This window comes from Mesoplodon mirus, assembly GCF_964341445.2.
Source record: "Mesoplodon mirus genome assembly, chromosome: 7".
Lineage (NCBI taxonomy): Eukaryota > Metazoa > Chordata > Mammalia > Artiodactyla > Ziphiidae > Mesoplodon > Mesoplodon mirus.
In genome coordinates, this window is record NC_138983.1 from 132,243,114 (window position 1) to 132,264,905 (window position 21,792).

General features: G+C 55.1%; 2 protein-coding genes across 6 annotated transcripts in view; one reads left to right on the plus strand and one right to left on the minus strand.

The window, feature by feature from the left end:
• SLC37A2 (solute carrier family 37 member 2) overlaps positions 1–21,792 on the plus strand; it is a 38,560-nt gene that overhangs the window by 9,371 nt on the left and 7,397 nt on the right. For 2 of the 5 annotated variants that reach the window (XM_082628512.1, XM_082628509.1), the window contains exons 2-16: positions 12,362–12,443; positions 12,895–12,988; positions 13,125–13,203; positions 14,858–14,993; positions 15,378–15,454; positions 16,369–16,535; positions 17,086–17,123; positions 17,434–17,586; positions 17,918–18,008; positions 19,494–19,556; positions 19,845–19,930; positions 20,407–20,455; positions 20,628–20,701; positions 20,961–21,039; positions 21,182–21,644. In XM_082628512.1, the coding sequence (XP_082484638.1) occupies positions 12,414–12,443; positions 12,895–12,988; positions 13,125–13,203; positions 14,858–14,993; positions 15,378–15,454; positions 16,369–16,535; positions 17,086–17,123; positions 17,434–17,586; positions 17,918–18,008; positions 19,494–19,556; positions 19,845–19,930; positions 20,407–20,455; positions 20,628–20,701; positions 20,961–21,039; positions 21,182–21,426 (1,461 nt within the window). In that variant the 5' untranslated portion in view covers positions 12,362–12,413 and the 3' untranslated portion in view covers positions 21,427–21,644. Of the gene's footprint in view, positions 1–11,916; positions 12,444–12,894; positions 12,989–13,124; positions 13,204–14,857; positions 14,994–15,377; positions 15,455–16,368; positions 16,536–17,085; positions 17,124–17,433; positions 17,587–17,917; positions 18,009–19,493; positions 19,557–19,844; positions 19,931–20,406; positions 20,456–20,627; positions 20,702–20,960; positions 21,040–21,181; positions 21,645–21,792 lie in introns of those variants that run through there. The other 3 variants (XM_082628511.1, XM_082628510.1, XM_082628508.1) reach the window with 3 other exon arrangements.
• Positions 17,625–21,792, minus strand: part of TMEM218 (transmembrane protein 218) — a 28,266-nt gene continuing 24,098 nt past the window's right edge. The window contains exon 4 of the mRNA XM_082628514.1: positions 17,625–18,117. Coding sequence (XP_082484640.1) covers positions 17,992–18,117 — 126 coding nt within the window. The 3' untranslated portion in view covers positions 17,625–17,991. The remainder of the gene's footprint in view (positions 18,118–21,792) is intronic.

Consider the following 21,792-nt stretch of genomic DNA (forward strand, 5'->3'; position numbering starts at 1 on the left):
GTGGGTGGCACGCACGCCCTAGCTCGCTCCGCCTCCGCAGGACCCCTCCCTGGGAGGCTGCCCAGGAGAGTCTCCGCCGATCCCAGTTTGCATCCGCACCTCCAGGCACGCACACCCCCCAACCCGCCCCCGGGGAGACCTTCAGAGCGCCTCTTTTATCGCTGAGCACCCGGGGGAGCCGGGCTTGCAGGCTAGGGAACCGAGGTCAGGGCGTGGCGGAGTTGCTGAAAAAGTGGCCATTGGAGTTGTCGAGTGGTCCTTTTGGTCTCTTTTGGCCCTTGGATAACACGAAGGCCAGAACCCAGTGGTCCTGGGAGCTTGCCTTGAGGGGTTCTGGGCCCTGAGAGACACCCTCCCGGGAGGGCATGCGTCTCAGATGAGAGCGGCCGCAGCTGCGGGCCAGCGGCTTCCACAGGAGTTTTCCTCCTGACCAAGGAGGCCTGAGGAGGCCGCGGATCAGGGGGGGTGTGGTGGGGTGGAGGGCTTTCAGCCCATTCTTCATCAGAGGCCACACTGGAGCAGTTTGCTTGGTCTGCACAGTGTTTTTGTTTTGTTTAATATTGTGGTAGTTGCCATCATTTACAAATTATAAAACAACGTAAATAGCCAGATTCCTCGCTTCTCTGATGTAGCAGTCTCAGGCCTAAATTCCCCAATCATATCATTAGAAGTAGGAGCCCCTTTTAGATGGGGTGCAAGCTCTTGATATGACCAGCTTGTTCCCGTTTTAAAACAGAAAATCCTGCATCCCCAGCCCCCTCAGTCCTGGGCAACTCAGGATGGTCAGTTGGTGACAGCCCTCACTGGGGACAGTCCTCACACTCCCAGCCTTCCTCACTCATTTAGATTATTTATTTGGTCCTTTTTGAGTTTAGGACTCTTAAAAGATACTTTTCAGAAAAAGATAAAATCATGACTCTCGTAAGGATATAAAAATGAACATGTGTTAAAAAGATTTTATTTCACTCATAATGAGGGTGCCAGAAGATGTTATAATTGGCACAAAAGAAAAACCAGGGAGGGGAGAATGGGGGGTTATTGTTTAATGGGTACAGAGGTGCAGTCTGAGAAGATGAAAAGGTTCTGGAGACGGTAATGATGGCGGCACACCAATATGAAGGTACTTGATGCCACTGACCTGCATACTTTACAATGGTTAAACGTTAAATTTTGTTACATATATTTTACCACAATTTTGAAAAGAGAGAATACAAAGAACGTCCCCATTTATAAGTTAGGCATATTGAGGCAAAACTGATTGGGAGGGAAGACTATTGAAACTCTGTACGTTCATGGACATATTTTATATGACTTATCAGTTACTTACCACTTCATGGAATTCAAGCTCAGTGAAAGGCAAGAATCAGATAACTTGGAGGAGTGTCCTCTGGGCAATGCACAGTTTTCCAGAGAAACACACATTTTTTTCCCTACAGTCTGCCCTGCTGGGATCAAAAATAATCTCAAAGAAAGATTATTCTTGATCACAAAATAGGGTTGGTCTCATTAGATTTGATCTGATAATCTATATACATAATTTACTATATAGGCCTTGTTAAGTTCACTTTGCTGGAAGTTTTCATAAAGGATCTTGGATTGGACTTTTAAAAGCCTTCTATTATTTACTGTTCTGAGATTACGAAGCCAAGCCAAGAAACTGTCTCCACTAGGTTTTACCTGCTGTACCTATAAATTTAGGCAAATTTCTCTCTTCTTGAGGTCCCCAAAATATCCTGTTTCCTGGGCCTGCCAGGGAGTGACCTTCCTGATTTGTGTGTAAGGGAGCACAGTAAGCCAGTTTTCTTAGGCGGGTTTTGTATTGGCTCTTGGATAACACGAAGGCCAGAACCCAGTGGTCAACTTTAATTCCTTAAAAGTGGCAGCAATATCTGATTAAATGAGCATCATTGTCAAGTACGACATTCCAGGCAAGGCCTTGGTTGTAAAACCAAGTTTTCTAATATGTTCTGGTAAAAAAAAAAAAAAAAAAAAAAAGATTCTTTTTGAATTTTTGCAAATAACCATATTTTATAAAAAGCAAGAAAACTCAAAAAATGTTTCTGAATTCCGAGGGCTCAGGCAGGGAGAATACGGTATTTACAAATGTTTCAGTTTACAAAAACAGGGTCTCCTAAATTGTTATGGGTTACAGACAGCTTAAGAAGAAAGAGAAAGGGCTTTCTTATATATTCAGAAGATTGAACACTATAACAACATCAGTAATATTCCAAACATAAGTGACAGTCATTCCTCATCAGTTCTTTCAGCCCTAAGTGATTAATTCTTGTTCTGCTGAATCTTGGGTTTGCAACCTCATAAACAGGTCAGCTTCTTTGCTGAAGAGTTTTGGAAATCCTGACAGCCCACTGGTATGTTCTTAAAGATATCTGAGTGATGTCATCAGGAGTCCATACCCACGAGTATGTACCTGGTCCTGTGCTTTTCTGAGACAGTTCTTGTTGGCTGAAGATAAAACCTTTGGCCTATAGCTGACTGCACAGCCGTTAGGGAGCATCAGAGTAGAACAAAAACTATCTGTAAGGGACAGAGACCTAAAGAGGTATGGATTAACTGATTAATGATAATTTTCAAAAGTGAATGATCTGATGAGAATTCATGACAAGAAAAATGCAGCTAACAAGGAAGTCTGATTATTCCTGAGGTATGTAAAACAAAATAAAGCCAATCCAAAAAAAAAAAAATTAGACAATGTCTAAAAACACACTAAGGCTAATTTCAAAGAAGACAGTGAACATTATATCTGACTTATAAAAATGATGAGCATAATTTTTATAGAGGAAAAAATCTTGAGATATATAAAAACCCCAATACATAATTTACATAATATGCAAGGAGATACCAAGAATGTTGACTTAAGAGATTTAGTAAGTCTGGAGTAAGTCCTAAACATCTATGTTTTAATAAAACTCCATAGGAAAGTCTGATGTACATCCCCAGTTGAAAACCACTGACCTAGAAGATGCTAGATTCAAATTAAAGAAGTAAGGTTGCAGCCCAGGTAACATTTTAAATCATAGCTGAAATCATGACTGGTAACATTATACTGTTATCACCAGGCAAAGCACCACCAGGATGCTGATGCATAGAAACAGATCATGGACCAAGAGGGCATTGAGAAACCTTTAGAAATTTCTCACACAGCAAACAATTTCTGAGATACTTATATAAGTAAAATATTCTACTTCTCTTTTTTTCCCTTAATAAACAAAAATACATCTCATTACCATATATATTCAAAGTTGTATCTCTCTGCCACTATTGTTCCTAGTAGAGTCTTATTTGTATACTTTAATTATACCCTTTAACCAAAGTAACTTATATTTCAGAGAAAATGAGGGGCAGGGAGAGTGGATCATTGCAAACAGCCTGTCCCACTCCAGCATTTTAGAAGAGCTCAGGAAAGCACAACTCTCCACAGACACACACGTCATTTACACACTTGTTAAAGTGTGAATCCAACCACTGTGTTCTCCCACATCTCCCAGGTTTAAGACAGATCCGGATTGAAATCCTCTCACCACTGTGTGCCTTGTGTAGTTAACTTCTCTGAGACTCAGTTCCCTCGTGGGTGAAAGTCAGGTGGATTCTTGAAGGCAAAAGTGATCCATAAGCATTCTTGACCTCCCGGGGCTGATGGAGGGCACACACACGATAAGTGTTCTTTTACTTCTTCCCTGATGCATGGAGGTTTGGACTCCTAACAAACACCAAACGTCAATGTAGTTCCTACTGCAGGCACATTATTGTGTTAAACTGGGAGGCCTACAAAGATGATTAAGACACGGTCCTACTTTCTCGGAATTAAGGATCAAGCTGGAGAGAGGGCGTGTACTCTCATTATCAAATTTGCTGCTTCCACCTGTACCCAAGGAGGGCTTGTAAGCAGAAGTGAAGAAAGCAGACAGTCTTGGAGCAGGACACCAGAGGGTGGGCTGGCCCTGAGCTTTGGATTCCTTGTTTGTACCGTGAGGATACTTGTAACACCTACCTCGTCAGGTCGTTGTGAGGATTAAAGATTGTCTCGAGATGCAGCAGGTAAAATACTTAGATCAGTGCCAGGCTCATATTAAGCACTGACTAAACATTAATTATTGACTATTTTTCTACTCGCGTTTCCTACTGCTCTGTGCCAGGCATTGTGTTTGTGGTTCACTGCAAGGTCTTTATTTGTTTCCCCACCTAATTCCCCATTATATGGGTATAATGAGGCACAGAGCAGTTATGTACCTGGTCAAGCGCCGCATAGCTAGTAAGTGACTGAGGTGAATTTGAATCCAGGTTAGTTAGACTCCCAAGCCCAAGGTCTTTCCTCCTGATTAGAGTGTGGGAGGGGAAAAGAAAACATAGCCTTTGGACTTGAGACAAACAACTAAATCTCTAAGGCTCCAGGTCCTTGTCTTTAAAATGGAAATAGCAATGTACCTCTACCCCAGGGTTTTGGTGAAATTAAGTGAGAAGATGTTTAAAGCACTTAGCCCAGTGCCTGGCAGTGCAGTGAGTACTTGGTAATTGCGCGGTGCTTGTGAGTTTCCCTGGAGGGAGGGTTTCATCTTCATCAGGAGGAACAGGTAGCATTTGCCTTGGTGGACCTGGAGGTATTCTGAGTGGAGCCGTGGAGCTGGTGAAGGCACGGCAGTGAGGACATAGCCTGCCTTGTCAGCACTGGTCACGTGCAGCCGCAGCCCGCGGGAGCTGAAGGCGCGGTCCCCGGACAGGAGGCTCAGAGGCAGGCGGTACGAGGTGTGCAAGCAGAAGGCAGAGACTGAGGAGTTTCTGCCCAGGAGGATGGCACTGCCCCTCCTTCTCCCATCAGAGCCCCCGGGGTCAGGCAGTGTCCTCACAGGAGCAACAGCCCCTCTGAGTCCTCCCCAGCCCTGGCCCTGGCCGGTGCCCTGCCTTCTGTGCTAGCGTCCGTGTGGGCACGTCTGGGGACAGATGGCAACGTGGGCAACTTGCCAGAGAGATGAGTATGGCTGCTGATTATGGGGCTGGGCCGGCTTCATGGGGCCTGTGGGGAGGGAGTAGTTCAGGGCTCGAGGACAGGAGCCTGTGGGAGGAGGAGCAGGTGGCACTCCTGCTGGATGAGCAGGAATGGGTGGGGCGCTGGGCAGGCAGGAGAGCAGGGGCTGCAAACTCCCAGCTCGCTGCCCTCCCCCAAGCCCGCAAAGGCCGAGGCGGGCTGGTGGCTGCAGCGGGGACCAGTGGCTCTGCCCGCAGGAGTTTGCTGAGGTCCTGCTGCCAGATCCATCACATCTCATTTCATCAACCCTTATGGACATCTCATGTGACAAGACTTTACTACCTTATTTAAAGGAAGATCAAAGTGAGGCTGAGAGGCGAAATGTTATCTCAGTTAGTCTTTAGGGCAGCTTCATGTGACAGGAGTTTACTATCTATCTCATTTAAAAGAAGCTCAAGCTGAGGCTGAGAGGTGAGACAGCTCGCCCAAGGTCACAGTAACAGAACCAGAAGTTAAGACGCAGCCTCTTTTGGTTTAACGTCCTTTTCCCTATTCTGCCATGGCCTCAGACCAGGGACCCAGATGCTGCAAAGTAGCTTTCTCCTGTTTTCCTTCTCTTCCTGGTAACTGCCCAGATATGCCCGGTAAGAGCAGCAGAAAGGGCTCCTTAAAAAGAGTGGTGTGGGCTTCCCTGGTGGCGCAGTGGTTGAGAGTCCGCCTGCCGATGCAGGGGACACGGGTTTGTGCCCCGGTCCGGGAAGATCCCACATGCCGCGGAGCGGCTGGGCCCATGAGCCATGGCCTCTGAGCCTGCGCGTCCGGAGCCTGTGCTCCGCAACGGGAGAGGCCGCAACAGTGAGAGGCCCGCGTACAGCAAAAAAAAAAAAAAAAAAAAAAAAGAGTGGTGATGGTGAGAGGCAGCTCCCAGAAGGAAGGAGAGAGCCTGGTGGAGGATCTGGAGGGCTGAGCCCACTGTCCCTGTCCCCACCCCCTTCCCTTCCCCGGGCTCTTCAGGCTGATCCCCGAAGAGCATGTGGAGCATGTGACCCTGCGTGGCTCCCTCCACCACCCACACATGACCGCTGTCTTCTCCCCCAGCCGCCTTCTGCTTTCCTCTTCCTCTCTGCTGTTTCCTCTTTCCCTCCTTACAGAGCAGACTGACTCGCACCTCCCTGGCTTTGGGTGGGGCGGTTGGCCTCGGGGGCCACGCACTGGTCTAGAAGGCAGCCAGGGTTTGGGGATGGTCTGTATGGATGGCCGAGACCTTACTTCTTCCAGTCAAGCTGTACCACCTGAGTGCTGAGGTCAGAGCTGAGCGGTCCCGAAGTAACACCAGAACTGGGGGCAGACACCAGGGTTGGAGTCCCCGCAGCCCACAACGCCCGCATCTGATTGTCCCCAGACTGGTGTGCGGGGTGGACGCGGGGTGGGCAGTATCACTGCTCTCGTTTTGCCCTCTGGCTCATGCCTCCTCCCCTGGGTCCTTCATGCTGGGGAGAAGGAGTAGGTGAGGGTGAGCTGTGGGCTAGGCCTTCAGGGAATCCCGAGAGGAGGGTCCTCATCTTAGCTCCCTGGGGGGGAGGGCCCCGCCACCATCAACGCACTCCCACCTGTGCTCTTTGCGTAGCCGCTCTTCGGAAGAGAGACCACCAACTACCCACTGACCACTTCTTCCAAACCCTACCAGCTCTCACACTCTTCCAGAGTTTCTCCAGGTACCTAAACAAAACCTCATGCTGTAGCTAAAAGCCACGTCTTTTCAATCTGTCTGAGTACTCAGGCTTTCCCTGCCTGGATTCCTTCTCAAGGCAAAGCAATCTAGCCTATGTTTTCCTCTCTCCTAGAAAAGATCATTATCTTATCTACTCATTCCTTCTAGAAAGTCCCGGCCTCCTTGTGCTACTAGCCAATGGCTCCCTTCTCTGGGAAGGATCTTGGGACCGAGCCCTGTGTCAACCTGATGTCTGAGCAAATGCCCAAGTTCCATCTGGAGGAAGGGCAACAGGTGGAGGAGTCCTTAGGCTGGGTCTCGGCCCCAAGAGGGCTTTGTTCCTCTGCTCTCAGAGGCCCTCCCAGACCTGGCCTGTCCCCGTCCCATCTTGTCAGCGGAAGGCCTGGCTCAAGGGCTCTGCCCTGTGTATCGGTTCCAGGCTGGCCTTTCCCTACCAGGCTGTGTCCCGGTGGCAGTGGAGGACTTGGCAGGGGGTGGGGTGATGGCATTGTCACCATTGGCCTGGTTCTCACTGTCCCCAGCCCTCTCTCCTTTTCAGATCTGCTGAGTCCAAGGACAGGCCACCAAGTGGCACTTTCCTCCAGGCAAGTGCCAAGGTCACCTGCAGCTACAGCCAGCCCAGTCTGTCCCGTGGCCAACCTGAGTAGCCCCAGACATCTACTAGCTGCCCCAGACTTGGCTTAAGGGCTGGGCTGAGGCAGGAGGTGGTAGGGATTGGTCAGTGAGGGAGTTTAATTCCCTGTTGGCCTGCCGTGGGGATAGGCGCCGTCGGCACCATCAGCAATGTGGTTGCAAAGCAGGGAGGGGGATGCAGGGGCCAGGGGATGACTGGGTAGACATTGGAGAGAAGGGACCTCTTTCCACTGTCTCCTAAGTTCAGCATCCTTCTGCTGGGCTATTTCTTGTTTTCTGTTGTTGTAATGGCGGTGGTAGTTGGTCCTTTGGGGTTTTTGTTTGTTATCTGTTGCTGCTTTGGCAGACATTGTTCTTTGTCCCTACCTCAGAAGCATTTCTAGTGCAGAGTCTTAATGAGGTTCATAAAGCTATTAGCGTGCTCATTTGAAAGAATAAGTTGGACTGTCAGCTAACAGTTAAGAGATAGCTAGTCCACCTCTCTATCTGACTTGGTTACTCAGTAACCAGTGCTGTGTAGGGGGAGGTGAGAGTCTAAAAGTACCATCTCTTGCTAACACAGACTTAGAGGGTCATGGGGTGGGCACCCTGCCTGGAACAGCCTGTGGGCCTCGCCATGCACGTTCCCGGGTCTCTGGCCTGCTTGCCCAGCCTGGCCAGCACCTGGGCTGCCATCTCTCCCCCTCGCAGCTGCCCTGGGGCAAGCTAGGCGAAGCCCGACTGTGTATTTTCCCCCCTGCTCCCTTTCTGGGGCCTCTTGATTCTGCAAGAAGGGCTTGTGAAAGCAGAAGTGAAACTTGCGGGTTCTACAGGCAGCAGGAGCACGTCAGCTATCTTCCCTGTGAGCTACTGTGAGTTTGACAGCCTTTGTGTCAGCCCAGCCCTTCACCGGACCCATGTCCCCAGTCCCCTTTGAACTATGGCACCTTGGCCTTTTTCTCAGAAGAGCTGCCAGAGTGGAATGGAAGGAGGACTTGACTAAGGGGAGGCCCCGAGTATGCTCTGCCCAGCTAGCTGTGCCCCTCTGGGCTCATGCCGCCATGGTGCTGCAGTCCAGGCGGGGAGTCCCAGAGGAGGCCAGTGCCCATCCTAGCATCGCACAGCACGTTTGAGGTCCTTCTGCTCCACCGCCTCCCTCGCTGTGACTCTCCTGCTATCTTGGGTGTCAGGTTTTCTACTGAGGGATGGGGTTAGAGCTGAGGGAAAGGTCAGGCCAAGCTTCTGGACAGGGCTGGAATCTGGCAGATCAGCATGACTGTGGACCTCTGCTAAGTTGCAGGCTCCCACATGCACAGTGGTAGCTTCGGGGCACTTCGTGTTCCTCTAGCCCACCTCTGTATACTAGGCATATGGGAGGCGTGGCCATGCTGGCCTCCAAATCCCTACCTTACAGGCAAATCCAGGGCCTGGAACCTCCAACGCTCGGAGGAGTTTGGTGCTAGCTAACCCACACCCTGCTCACCTCCCGTAACAGAGCAGCTCGGGCTGCCTCCGCTCCCTCCAGCTTTCCTTCCTCAAAATCTGAAGTCGTAGTAGCTGTCATTTTTAAGGGCCCACTGGGTCTGAGGAGCATGTAAGAGCTGTCCTCTGCATCGTCTCATCAGCCTGTCAGTAGCCCTGTGAGAAAGGTGATGAACGCTACTTTGCAGACCACTAACAGGTGATGAAGTCAGGTTTCGCCTGATTCCCACGTCCTTGCTCTTTTCTCTTATAGACACCAGCTCCCTGAAATGCACCACCGAGGGTCTCCCTGGAGGGTGGCTGGCAGGATGGATGAGGCAGAGGCAACCAGCCCTACCTTCTGCGAGGAAGCTTGTCTGGAGCTTCCCAAACTAGTCGGCAGGGCAGGGCCCTGGGTCTTCCTCTGGCTCAGCCTGGGAGGTGTCCAGAGCTCTCTGACCTAGAAAGTCCCACCCCTCTTCAGTGACTCCCCATCACCCCAGGAGACAGTCTACACTCCCCCTAGGCCCTCCATGACCTGTTCCCTCCCTCCTTCCCCATGCTTGGCCCAGTCCCACCTTCCAGACTTCCTGACTACACAGAGTTCCCCAGACAGGTATTGCTGTTCACGCCTCCGCACTTTTGCACATGTACTTCCCTCTCCCTGGCGCCGCTTGCCGCCCCAGCCCTGGTGGACCTGGCCACCTCCTGCTTGTTTGTGAAGATTCGGCGGAAGCCTCACCTCCAGAATCCTTTCCTGACACTGCTCCCATCCCAGCTGGTCTCGGTGTCCCTGCTTCCGTGTCATGCAGGGCTGCCCTCTTCTATGGCACTGTCGCACCAGTTCTGTTTGTCTCCCTGCTGACCTGTGAGCCCCTGGAGGGCAGAGGCCTCTCTTACGGTTTCTCTGGGTCCCTAGCACAGTGCCTGGCACATGGGAGGATGTGGATGGGAAGGCAGTCCTGTTTCTGCCAGAGAGAATCGAGATATCAGAAATGGGCCTGGATGTGCCTGCTGTTCTGTCATAGCTTCTGCCACCCAAGGTTGGGAGGGACAGGACTCCAGAAGGCAGATAAGGAAGAACGCCGGGGACCACAGGCTGGAGAAAGTCCAGGGCAGGTGATCTGAGGTGGGCAGGTGTTGGCACTTGGGGCTGAAGCAGTGTCTGATCCCTTATCATCTCTGACCGGCTCCTGAGTGGGCTCGGCGTGGGCTCGGCATGGCTGAGTTGCAGCCTGGGCCTCCCTGCCTGGCCTGTCAAGGAAGGACAGTCAGCACTGGGGGGCTCAGTGGGGCCTGGGGATCTTTCAGGCCCAGAGGAGATCTGATCTGTCACCAGGGTCAACGGCTGTATCCATGTGGCAGCCAAGATAGACCCAGCTGATCCCAGGGAGTCGTAAAGGTGGCCCAACAGAGACATAGGGACTAGGGTGAGAGTTACATTGTGTTCCCCGGTCTTTGGGGTAGATGTGGTTGGCACTGTCCTCCACGGGCATCTGATGAGGAAACCGGAGGCAAGAAAAGGCTTAGGAACTTTCATTTGGTTACACGGTAAATTAGAGTCATCCCTCAAAGCTTTCAGCTTTTTTCCAGACTCAGCAGCTCCCCGGGCAGGACACTGGCGAGTTATCTGTAGGGCTGTGATTTTCTTCCATCTTGTGCTCTTTGAAGAAGCCTCGCTGGGCACCCTCTCCAATTCTCTCAGAGACACCCCTAACCCTGCCACCAGATTCTGGAAGTTCCTGAGGTAGGAGTCATGAGCCATTTGCCACGTGGAAAACATTGCTGCCGCCAAGCTTGTCTATGTCACAGGGTCACTGTGACAGTCCCTTGGGAGAAGCCCTGGTGACTCCCCCCACCCCACGCACCCTCGGCAATGGGGAGCCAGAGGGGCTGGGCAGTAGAGAGGAGCGTAAGATTCAAGCTAAAGAGTCAGAGCTTCGTTCTTAGTGGAATGGAGAGCCACTGAGCCAGGCGACGGCGGGGGCACGCGCGCCTGCAGAAGATAAACCGTGAGGCAGTGGAGGGCATGAGACAGAGAACGAGTCCAGGCGTGAAGGGCCCTGGTAGCCCAACCTGAATTCAGCCTCTGCTGAAACACCCCTTCATCTCACGGGCAGGAGCCTTCACGACATGCTTGGGAGGAAGAGATTCGGGGTTCGGAGGCAGATCCCTGGAGAGGGCAGGCTGAGCCTCCAGTGTCCTGGTCCTTTGGTTCGTGGGTCCCAGGGATAGAAGGGGTTTCAGGCCCCCTCCCCCTTCTTCCCCACCTTCTCCACGGGCTCTTTAAGAAACCAAGGCTCTGGTCTTTCTCCTGGGCTAGAGTCCATGCTGAGGTCTATTTTCCACGTACTTCCTGGCTCCCGGCTGCTGACTCGACTCAGCTGACGCCGTGACTCAGGAGGGCATGGAGGCCCTTCCTCAGACCCTCAGCAGAAGGGGAAGGGGGAGCATGCAGTGGAAACTTCAGTGGTGCCTGGCTGAGCTGTTCCTTCCGCCCCAGACCAGCGCATGGGATGAGAAGCACCGGTGCGAGAGGGCCCATGTGATGTGTGAGCCACAGATGGAAAGGATGACCCCTCTGTCCAGTGGAATGGACCAGGGCAGAGGACCTGGGTCCCGTCACCAGCTTTCCCTCTGTTGCCACATTGCCAGCTAGGTTTTGGCTCTGCCCCTACTGGGCTGCAGCAGGGGCTGTTTCGCCTGTGTTCTAGGCTTAAGAGCAGCATTGACTTCACTTTATTTTATTTATTTATTTTAAAATTTTATTTATTTATTTTTGGCTGCGTTGGGTCTTCTTTGCTGCGCGTGGGCTTTCTCTAGTTGCGGCAGCAGGGGCTGCTCTTTGTTGTAGCGCACGGGCTTCTCATTGCAGTAGCTTCTCTTGTTGCGGAACATGGGCTCTAGGCACGCAGGATTCAGTAGTTGTGGCTCATGGGCTCAGTAGTTGTGGCTCACGGGCTCTAGAGCGCAGGCTCAGTAGTTGTGGCACACGGGCTTAGTTGCTCCGCAGCATGTGAGATCTTCCCGGACCAGGGCCCTAACCCGTGTCCCCTGCATGGGCAGGCGGATTCTTAACCGCTGTGCCACCAGGAAAGTCCCAACCTCACGTTAAAGATAGACACTTCTCCCACATCAGCCTTCTACCGGCTTCCAGCATGTCCAGTATTTTAAATACAATTCTGTCTCCCTGCCCCCATCTCTCACACACACAGAAGCACCCCGATCTTAGTGAGGCCAGAGAGAGGCAGAGGTGATGGGCAGTGGTAAGAGCAGGAGGGGGTACTTTGGTGTCATCTAGGGCGCCGATGCTGGGCTAGCTCTGTCGGGAGGCCTCAGTAGCAGGAGCGGGGACACAGGGCCCCCCGAGCGCTCTGGCCTCTGGCGTCTGTTCCTACCCCCCCCTTGGCCTCTGCCCCAAGGAACTTGTGTCTGGAGGGGAGCCTGATGTAGAAGAGTTGATGGTGCTGGGGCTCTGAGGCTGCTAGAGTGGGCACAGGTGGGATGCTTCCTGGACACAGTAGAGGCGGGGGTCCGAGCTCCCTGCTAACCCAGCTGCCCACCTCTCCCTGCAGGTACCGAGGCTTCATCCTGCTGATCACCTTCTTAATCTACACCTGTTATCACATGTCCAGGAAGCCCATCAGTGTCGTCAAGGTGAGGCTGGCCTGGGCGTAAGGAAGAAAGCAGGAAATGCTGGGCCCCAGCAGAAATACACTTCCGTAGAAAGGTCTGGAACTTGGCATATAACCATCCTTGTTCCCTTACCTTGGTCACTGAGCCCCCTCCTTCCCCCTGGCAGAGTCCCACTTTCAGCAGTTCTTTCTTCCCAGGAGAGTTTCCTGGGTTTATTCACCAAGACGGTGGTGTCGGGGGCTGCGGGTGGAGCCAGAGAGCAGACACCCTGGGCTCCGTGTCCACCCTGCTCGTAGACCCCCATTGCCCTTCACCGAGGCTCTGCTGTGGCCACTTGCCCCGGAGCCAGTTCTTGCTGGAGGAGGGAGCGTGGGGTCCGGTCGAGGGGCGCAGCGGGGCTGGTGTGTTGGAGGCTGCTTGCTCCCTTTGGGGCCACAGGATGCCCCTGACCTGTGCACCGTGGCTTCTCCAGAGCCGTCTGCACCACAACTGCTCAGGGATGATCCAGCCCATCAGCGACACCCACAGGCTCAACGACACCACGTGGTGCAACTGGGCCCCATTTGGTAAGAGCGGGGCAAGCTGTTCTTCCCCACAGCCCACTCCCCCTACCCAGGAGAGGGTCGGCCGGGGCTGGAAGGGGCTTCCTGCAGGGGCGTCCAAGCAGCCAGCCGGCTTTCTGCCTCTCCCTTCGGCTTTCAGATCACAGCAACTACAAGGAACTCCTGGGGGCGGTGGACAACGCCTTCCTCGTGGCCTATGCCATCGGCATGTTTATCAGGTAAGAGAGAGGCGGAGCCTGTGCCTGCCCGCAGCAGAGCCGTTCAGAGCTGCCGTCTCCCCTTGGCCGACCTGGGGGCAGCAGGGTCAAAGGGAAAAAGCTGGGGGCCCCCCCAGGCGGAAGTGAGACGACAAGACTTGCACACGTCCTGTCAGCCCGTAGCCAGCGTGCTCCCACGGTTACTGAGCCTGCTCCTTCACCTGGCCAGCTCCCACTGTTAGTCGCTCTTTTCCCTGGAAAGGCTTTCCTGGATGTCCTTTTGAGTTTACTCACTCAGATGGCAGTGTCAGTGGTGTGGCTGGAAAATGGTTTGTCCTAGACCGGGGTCCTTCAAGGATAGCCCTGGATGCTAGGAAAACCCCAGCACAGCTTTTACGTAGCAAGCATGATGTTTGTTCCCAGGAATCAAAGATGACTAAGGCAGGGTACCACCTCCAGAGAGCTCACGGCCTAGTGGAGTGACGGATAACATCAGCAGCTAGTCATAAAGCAGAGTGGTGGCTCCCAGACAGGTGGCTTCATACGGGGCACTCTGGGGGCTCCAAGGGGTCCCTTAGTGTGAGCTGGGATTAGAGAAGAGGGGTTGGGGAAGGCTTCTTGGAGGAGATGACACTTGAACGAACGAAGAAGAATTGGGCTTGGCAATGCAGAAAGGGCTAGGTGGAGGGAATGGCGTGGGCAGAGAAAGGCGAGTGTGAAACAGCACGATCTGGGGGAGACAAGTAACAGGTTTACCGGAGTGTAAAATGCAGGAGACGGGGCTGGAGAATGAGGTCACTGTGTACCAGGCCGTGGGCCCAGGACAACCTCTGAAGGGTGGCATGTTCAGATGAACATGTCAGACAGATAGCTGTGAGGGGACGGAAGGTGGATTTGAGGGAGAGTAGGACTGAGTACCAGGTCACACTAAGGAACAGATCTGATAATGGCTCAGCTGAGCTTTGAGCAACACCTGAGTTAGAACAATAGTAATAGAGATGAAAAAGAAACGACGCACTGGAGAGAAGTAAGTAAAAGGTACAGGTCTTGGAGGTTGCTTGTGAAGGGTGGGACAGAGAAGCAGGAAACTGAGGTAGCCCCGTGGTTTCTGGCTTGAGTGGCCAAACGTGGTGGCGACATCCACTCAGATGAGGGGCACAGGACACAGGGCAGGGTGGGGGGCGGAGGCAGAGGAGTTCTGTTTTTGGAGTTGTTGAGTGGCAGTTGTTTTGGGGAGCATCCCAGTCAAGATGTCTGGAAGGCATCTGGGTATGATCGTGAAGCTCTGCGGGGGAGTTCAGGGCTGTAGATATGCAGCTGGGCTGTGTAACATATATGTAGCTGGTGGTGAAAACCATAAAAGTGATGCAAGAGAAAATGCATGAGAAGCACTGGTCAGCCACGGGGGGAGGCAGATGGGCCACGGTGACCTCACAGAGGCCACGGAGAGCGCACTTCAAGGTGCTTGGTCAGCAGCATCAAATAAAGCAGAGAAGCCCAGTGAGTGGAGGACTGAAGGTGTCCCTGGCATGTGGCAACACAGAGGTCACTGGTGGTCGCCTTAGCAGAGTCGTTTCAGTGGCTTTGGGGTGGGGGGGTGCGGAGAGATATGAGGTAGAGAGCCGAAGGGCGCAGGTAGCAGAGGTTACCACAGATCCAACTCTCTCTTCTGCAGTGGCATTTTTGGGGAGCGGCTCCCCCTCCGTTACTACCTTACAGCCGGAATGCTGCTCAGCGGCCTTTTCACCTCGCTCTTTGGCCTTGGCTATTTCTGGAACATCCACGCGCTCTGGTACTTTGTTCTTGTCCAGGTACGAGCCTTCGCCTTGCACTTAGGCCTCTGTTCCCGGCACAGAAAGATGGTAGAGGCTGAAGGTCCTTCCCAGCCGCCCCAGGTCCCTGCGCATCCAGCCCTGTGCTCCTTTATCACGATGCGGGGTCCTGTTGCCCATTGCCCGTGGTCAGGCTCAGTGAGTTTGCACTGAGCGTTACCCTGAGGTAACGTGGAGGTGCCTGCGAGGCCTGGTCTCTGCCATGGGGATCTGGGGCCACAGGAGAAATCAGCTGATGGGTTAGGGGTGCGTGCACGCAGGTGAAGGAAGTGGGTGCGTAGTGTGCGCTGCGGAGGGGCCCCCATCCCAGAGGCTGCACCGCTCAGCCCGGGCCCGTCCCGCCTCCCTCCTCCCTCCCTGCAGATCTGCAACGGACTCGTCCAGACCACGGGCTGGCCCTCCGTGGTGACCTGCGTGGGCAACTGGTTCGGGAAGGGGAAGTGAGTGTGATGGGGCAGGAGGGTGGGCGGCGCCTGGGGGGCTGGGCTGGTGGGTCCCTCGTGGCCCCTGATGTGATTTCAGGGTCAAAGATTAGAAATTTGCCTCCATCTTGCTGACTTTCACAGGCCGAGATACACATGTTTTAGTGACTAAATAAAAGCAGTACTGATTTTCTCATTGCTAAGGTTTGGATCCTTAAAACCTGCAATCTCAGTTACGCTTTTTTCCTCTTAATAGATGAATTTCCACTTTGCATGAAGACAAAAACGAAGCCTATAAAACTGCATTTGTATACACACACACACACACACACACACACACACACGTATATGTGTTTGTATATATTTATATATATATATATGGGGTTTTTTGTTTGTTTGTTTTGTTTTTTTCCCTTGAACTGGCTTTTGTGCAAAAAAAAGTTTCTTTAGGGCAGGGTTTTTCAACCCTGGCACTTGGACATATGGGGCTGGATAATTCGTTGTTGTGGGACCGTCCTACACAGTGTGGGGTGTTCAGCAGCCTCTACCCCTAGATGCCACTAGCGCCCCCACAGCTGGGACGGTCAGAACTCTCCAGACGGCGCCCATGTCCCCTGGGGGCGGAGTCAACCCCTGGTTGAGGACTTCAGAGTCACGGCCTTAGGGCAAGAGAAGAAAGGGCTGGGGCTCTGGGCCCTGGGGCAGCAGGAGCCGGAGGGTGCTTGCTCAGGGAGCGGCTGGGGAGCGGGACCCCCAGCCTTGCTGCCACTCCCTTGACACCAGCAAACCCTCCCGCTCCTCCCTGAGGGGGGCCTTCAGCTCGGAGGCTGCAGGCAGCCAGCTTTTTGCACTTGGTCGGGCGGTCGCCAGGAGCCCTGTGCTTCTCTTACTTTTCCCGTTCTTCTCTACCTGCCTCCCTCCCTCCGCTCCAGGCGGGGCCTCATCATGGGCATCTGGAATTCCCACACATCCGTGGGCAACATCCTGGGCTCCCTGATCGCCGGTGTCTGGGTGGATGAGCAGTGGGGCCTGTCTTTTGTGGTGCCCGGCATCATCACCGCCATCATGGGCCTCATCACCTTCTTCTTCTTCATTGAATGTGAGTGGAGCCCTCCCTCCTCACAGGGCCGGAGCCGAGCCTCCTGGTTAGGCCCTGGGAGAAGGCGGCTGGTAGCGTGGGACCGCGGGGTTGGAGCCACAGATGTGTGACTTGGGACAGACCACCTCTCTGAGCCTCAGTTCTCTCACGTGTGACATAAGTATAACAACGCCTGCTTCCCTGGGCTGTTGAGCGTTTCCGTGAGACGTGTAGTCAGGATGCCTGGCAAACGCCGGCTCTTCTGAGACTGAGGAGGGAAAGGTGGGGTGGACCTCTCCACGTTTGCTGCCTCTTCCCAGCTCCCTGACAGACGGGCCAGGGAGTCAGGGCCACGGTCACTTGTAGCAAGAGAACGAGAGTCCACGAGGCGGTAGTGACACAACTTATTGTTAGGAGACCCAGACCTCGAAGGTGGCTTCCGGAGCCCCGGTTCCATGCTCCCTTGTGCTGGAAAGTCAACTCACCCCCTTTGAGGAGGGGTGGGGACCACACGCCACGCAAGGTGAGGGCCCGGCCTGCTGGGAAGCTTCTTAGAAGATTTTTCTTTCAGACCCAGAAGACGTGGACTGCTCCCCACCTCAGCACCATGTGAGTGTGGCCCCCAGTCCTATCCCTGCCCTCCACTCCACCCGGGGGCTGGTCCCAGGGAGGCCTGGGGAGTTGGAGGAGGGGCCCGTGTGCCCACGGTTACTTCACAGGCCCTTGGGTGAGGGCCAAAGTCATGCCCGCGGGTGGCTCCCTGACAGCCTGACGGGCCTGGCAGAATGTTAGTCCAGTCCAGGAGGGGGACACATACCTCTTCCAGCGTGGGAGCCCCTACCTCTCACGTGGGCTGTCCCTCCAGCTGGTGGGAGGTGGTACGTGGACGTGCCCACAGCAAGGGCTCTTCTCTGCTCAGGGTGAGCTGGAAGAGAACGTGGACAACGCCGAGGACCCTGGCAATGGACCCCACTCTAACAGAGAGAACGGCCTGGAGTCTGCAGTCACCTGCTCCAAGGAGCCAAGTGCTCATCCCGCTGCCATCAGCTTCTTTGGGGCGCTCTGGATCCCGGTGAGTCTTTTGTGGACTAGAAGGAGGAGAGAGGCTCTCTAGATTTTTCTGCTGGGTCTCAGGAGATGGGGATGCTCAGGGTGACCTGTGGTTTCCAGAATTTCTTTACATGCAGTGCCTAGGGAGGGCGGCCCACTTGGGGAGGGGAACGTGGGAGGCTCATCCTGACACAGCATATCCGGGCCGCAGGCACACTGCTGTGACTGAGGCTGGAGAGGTCCTCGAGGCTGCTTTGCGCGGTGGGCGGTGGAAAGTGCTGGGATGGGGCTCCGCTGACGGACCAAGGATGTCGTGCCCCCGTTTCTATCGCGCCCTCTGTTATGCTCCCCAGGGTGTGGTCGAGTTCTCCTTGTGTCTGCTCTTTGCCAAGCTGGTCAGTTACACCTTCCTCTACTGGCTGCCGCTCTACATCTTCAATGTGGGTGAGTACCCGGGGAAGAAGAGGTGAGGGAGGGAGGGGTCTCTGAGGAGGAAACCTGTCACGTGATGCGTAGGACTCCAGGAATAGGCAGGATTTCTGCTGAACCTCTCCTAGGGCAGGAGGGACATTTTTTTTTTTTTAATGGGAAGCTAAACCTTGCAGGTGCACCGCCCCCGCCACCAAGTCCCTGATTCCAGCCACTTTTCCTCCCTTGGCACTGAGTCGGGGTTAGGAACTCAAAGCTCTGTTCTGCAATCCTCCCTAACTTCTTCTCCAGCCTCAGGTGTAGGAGAAACCCCCCTCCAGGCTGCTTGGCTCATAGATGGGCGGGACTGGAGGGTGCTGGAAACGGTCTGCCTTTTGAGTGCCTCCAGGAGCCCCTTAAGCCTCCCCCAGCCCAGGGAAGAGGGCCTGATGAGCTACCCCCACTGCCTGTAGCCTGGCAGTAAACACTGTTCTCTTCCAAGGAGGGCTGCCGGGAGCCTCGGGGGATTGATGCCCTGTGCCTGGGTCTGCTGGGCTGCCCACCTTGTGGTCCTCCTCTCCTCTGCCTCTGCCCGAGGATGGACAGATGAGGAGAGGTCACTCTTGCCGTTGAAAAGGATGTTTATGTTCCCCTGTCCTGGATCTCTGGTTTTCCACACGTGGAGCTACTCTGTCAGGGAGCAGCCCCGCCCCCAGCCCCCAGAGCCTCAGAGCTCCACCAGGGCCAAGGACCACTCAGCCAGGGCTGCCGGGCTCCCTCCAGGCCCCGTGGAAGGGACGAGTCTGGCCTCCACACAGCATCCTTGCACCGAACAGGATGCGGTGGGGATGAGTCAGGGCCAGGTCTCAAGCTGTAACCCACCCCCCAACCCCGCCCCCGGCTCCATCTGAGGGGCCTGTCTCGACGATGCGGGTGGAGCACCAGGGCAACCCTGCGGTCACTGACTCTTTGTTCTGTGACCTTGATGCTGGCTACAGAGTGTGAGTCAACCTTGAGGACGGGGTTACAAATCAAGCTTCTGGGCGTCCCTTTTTCTAATTCTAGGGCGAGGTCTGGGACCTGAGGTCCCCATTTTCCCGCAAGCCTCCTTCCTGGCTCTGCTTATAGGCAGGGACCTCATATGGAGGTGACAAGCTTCTGTGGGGACCAGCTGCTTGGTCAGGGGGATGGCAGGAATGTGGCTGGACAGGATGAGGCTCATTGAGATCAGTTGTGCCCCCAGTGGGACAGGGTCCTCAGGGCCAGATCCCAATGCTTTCATAGAAGGGCTTTTCCGGGAGGTCAAGGCCATCCGACAGGACTAGGGGCCGGAAAGGGCATCCGGTCCCAAACTGCTGCAGACTCACTTGTGACCTTGGCCAATCACTTCTCCATGGCCCCCCACTCCTTCCTCTGAAGATGATACTGGACCAGGTGTCTGCAGGGACGCTCCCAGCGGTGGCCCTCCAGGATGTCTGCCCTGAACCCCCAGGTCTGAACACATGCTTTTGTCTTCCACAGTTCACTTTAGTGCCAAGGAGTCTGGGGACCTGTCCACGCTCTTCGATGTTGGTGGCATCGTCGGTGAGGCCATGCCCTGCTCTGCCTCTAGGCTGCATCCCCTCTCCTCTTGTCAGGGTGCAGAAAAAAGGGACAGGTCCAGTGGGATGTGACCTAGCCAGGTGGCATCAGAGGGAAAAGGTGGCATCCTGCCCAGGTGGTCTTCCCGTGAGCAGTGGGTGCGGGGAAGGCTGCGGAGGGAGACACTCAGCTGGCTCTGGGTGCCCGGCCCCGGTTCGTGCTGGGCTGAGTGATGGGGCAGTGCTCGGGGTCCCACGTGCCTGGGGTGGCAGCGTGCACGTTGTGTTCCAGGCGGCATCCTGGCGGGGCTCATCTCTGACTACACCAATGGCAGGGCCACCACCTGCTGCGTCATGCTGATCTTGGCTGCCCCCACGGTGCGTAGAACCTCAAGGGCAAAGTGTGTGTGCGTCGTGGGCCACCGAAGTCTGTGCACGCCTGGGCATCACGCACACACCCATCTCTTTGCGTGTGTACATCCCTGTGCATGGCCAGGAGAGGAGAAGCCGGGGTCAGCACAGGAGAGAGATCCAGACTGAGAATTTTGGAAAGGGATCCGTGGTTATTTGGCCTTGGTGAGAAGGGGGAGGCCAGCTGCTGAGCTTCTTGACCAAGGAAAGAATAAGTGACGGAGGTTCGATATGAGAGGAGACTTTGGGGGCAAAGGGAAATGATAGATTACCACGTATTAGACCCTGCATCCCTGGGACACGAAGACCGAGAGGCCTGGGTATGAGAAGGCAAAGGAGAAAGGGCACCTCTGGGGTTCCCAGACTTCTGGGCTCCAGTCTAACAGAGGCAGCCCGTGGGGAAGCCAGGGTGTGACTCTGTCTTCCCCCTTCTCCTCTCTCAGATGTTCCTGTACAACTACGTTGGCCAGAGCGGGATCAGCATCTCCATAGGTCAGGAGCTGGCGCTGCCTTGGGGACACCGTGAGGCTGGCTTGGGGACGTGGGTGGGAGGCTCGGGGAAGTGGAGGTTCTCAGCCTGACGCCCGGGGGACTCACCCGCTTTGGGGCTGGGGGTGGTGGTGGCCTCTCCTCTCTAACCGGGCCGTCTCCGTCACCACGTCAGTAATGCTGCTCATCTGTGGAGCCCTGGTCAACGGCCCTTATGCCCTCATCACCACTGCTGTCTCGGCTGACCTGGTAAGCAGAGCCACCTTGGGGATTGGCCAAGGCCTCTGTCTCCAGGCCCATCTTCACGTCTCTCCCCCTTCCCCCGCCTGCAGAGACGAGATCCTCAAAGTCCTTCGGAATCCGCCATCGGCCCCCCTTTCTTCCCAGCTCCAAGCCCCCCTCGCTGCCTTTCCCTGAGCCAGTCCTGGTCCTGGTCCCGGTCCCGGTCCCGGTCCTGCTCGGTGCCGCCTCTTGGTTCAGGCCTCCCCACTCTGCTCTCTCTCCCCAGGGAACTCACAAGAGCCTGAAGGGCAACGCAAAGGCGCTCTCCACCGTCACGGCCATCATCGACGGCACCGGATCCGTAGGTCTGTGACTCTCGCTCTTGGCTCTCGGCAGCTGAGCCCCAAGCCTGGTCTCGGGCGCACTCTTGGGATGCTGCCCTCTTGCGGGCAGGGAGGGCCAGGGTCCCTGGTGCAGGGCCCTTCTCTCACGCTGTGCTCCACACAGGTGCGGCTCTGGGGCCTCTGCTGGCCGGGCTCATTTCCCCCACAGGCTGGAACAACGTCTTCTACATGCTCATCACTGCCGACATCCTGGCCTGCTTGGTAAGAGCTTTGGGGCGCACGGATGGGTATGGGGAGGGGCCCTGTCCTGCGGGGCTGGAACCCTGGAAAGTTCCGAAGTGTCCGAAGTGGTCCAAAGTGTCGGCCATCCAGTGCTTTGCTCGGAACCACCCTGCGTCCCGTGGGTGAACCCCTGCAGAGTGACACTGTGAGCCAGCCGAGCGGTCACCTAGCGCTGGGGACCAGCCACGTGCTGCATGCCGATGTCACCCTCCCTCCCCTCAGCTCCTCTGCCGGTTGGTGTACAAGGAGGTTCTGGCCTGGAGGTCATCCCTGAGTAGAGACGGAGGGTAAGTGCTGCGGAGGGAGGGCCGGAGCCCCGCCGGCCCGGCCTCGCCTCTCCCGGGAGTCCGAGCCGGCGCTCGGCTGCTCTGCGCCAGTCTGAGCCTCGCTCCAGCCCAGCCCTCAGGAACCCGGAGCCGGACGCTGACCGTGCTCCGGGAGCCCCTGCCTGGCCCCCAGCCCCACTAACCTGTCCTCTGTTATCCCCATGTG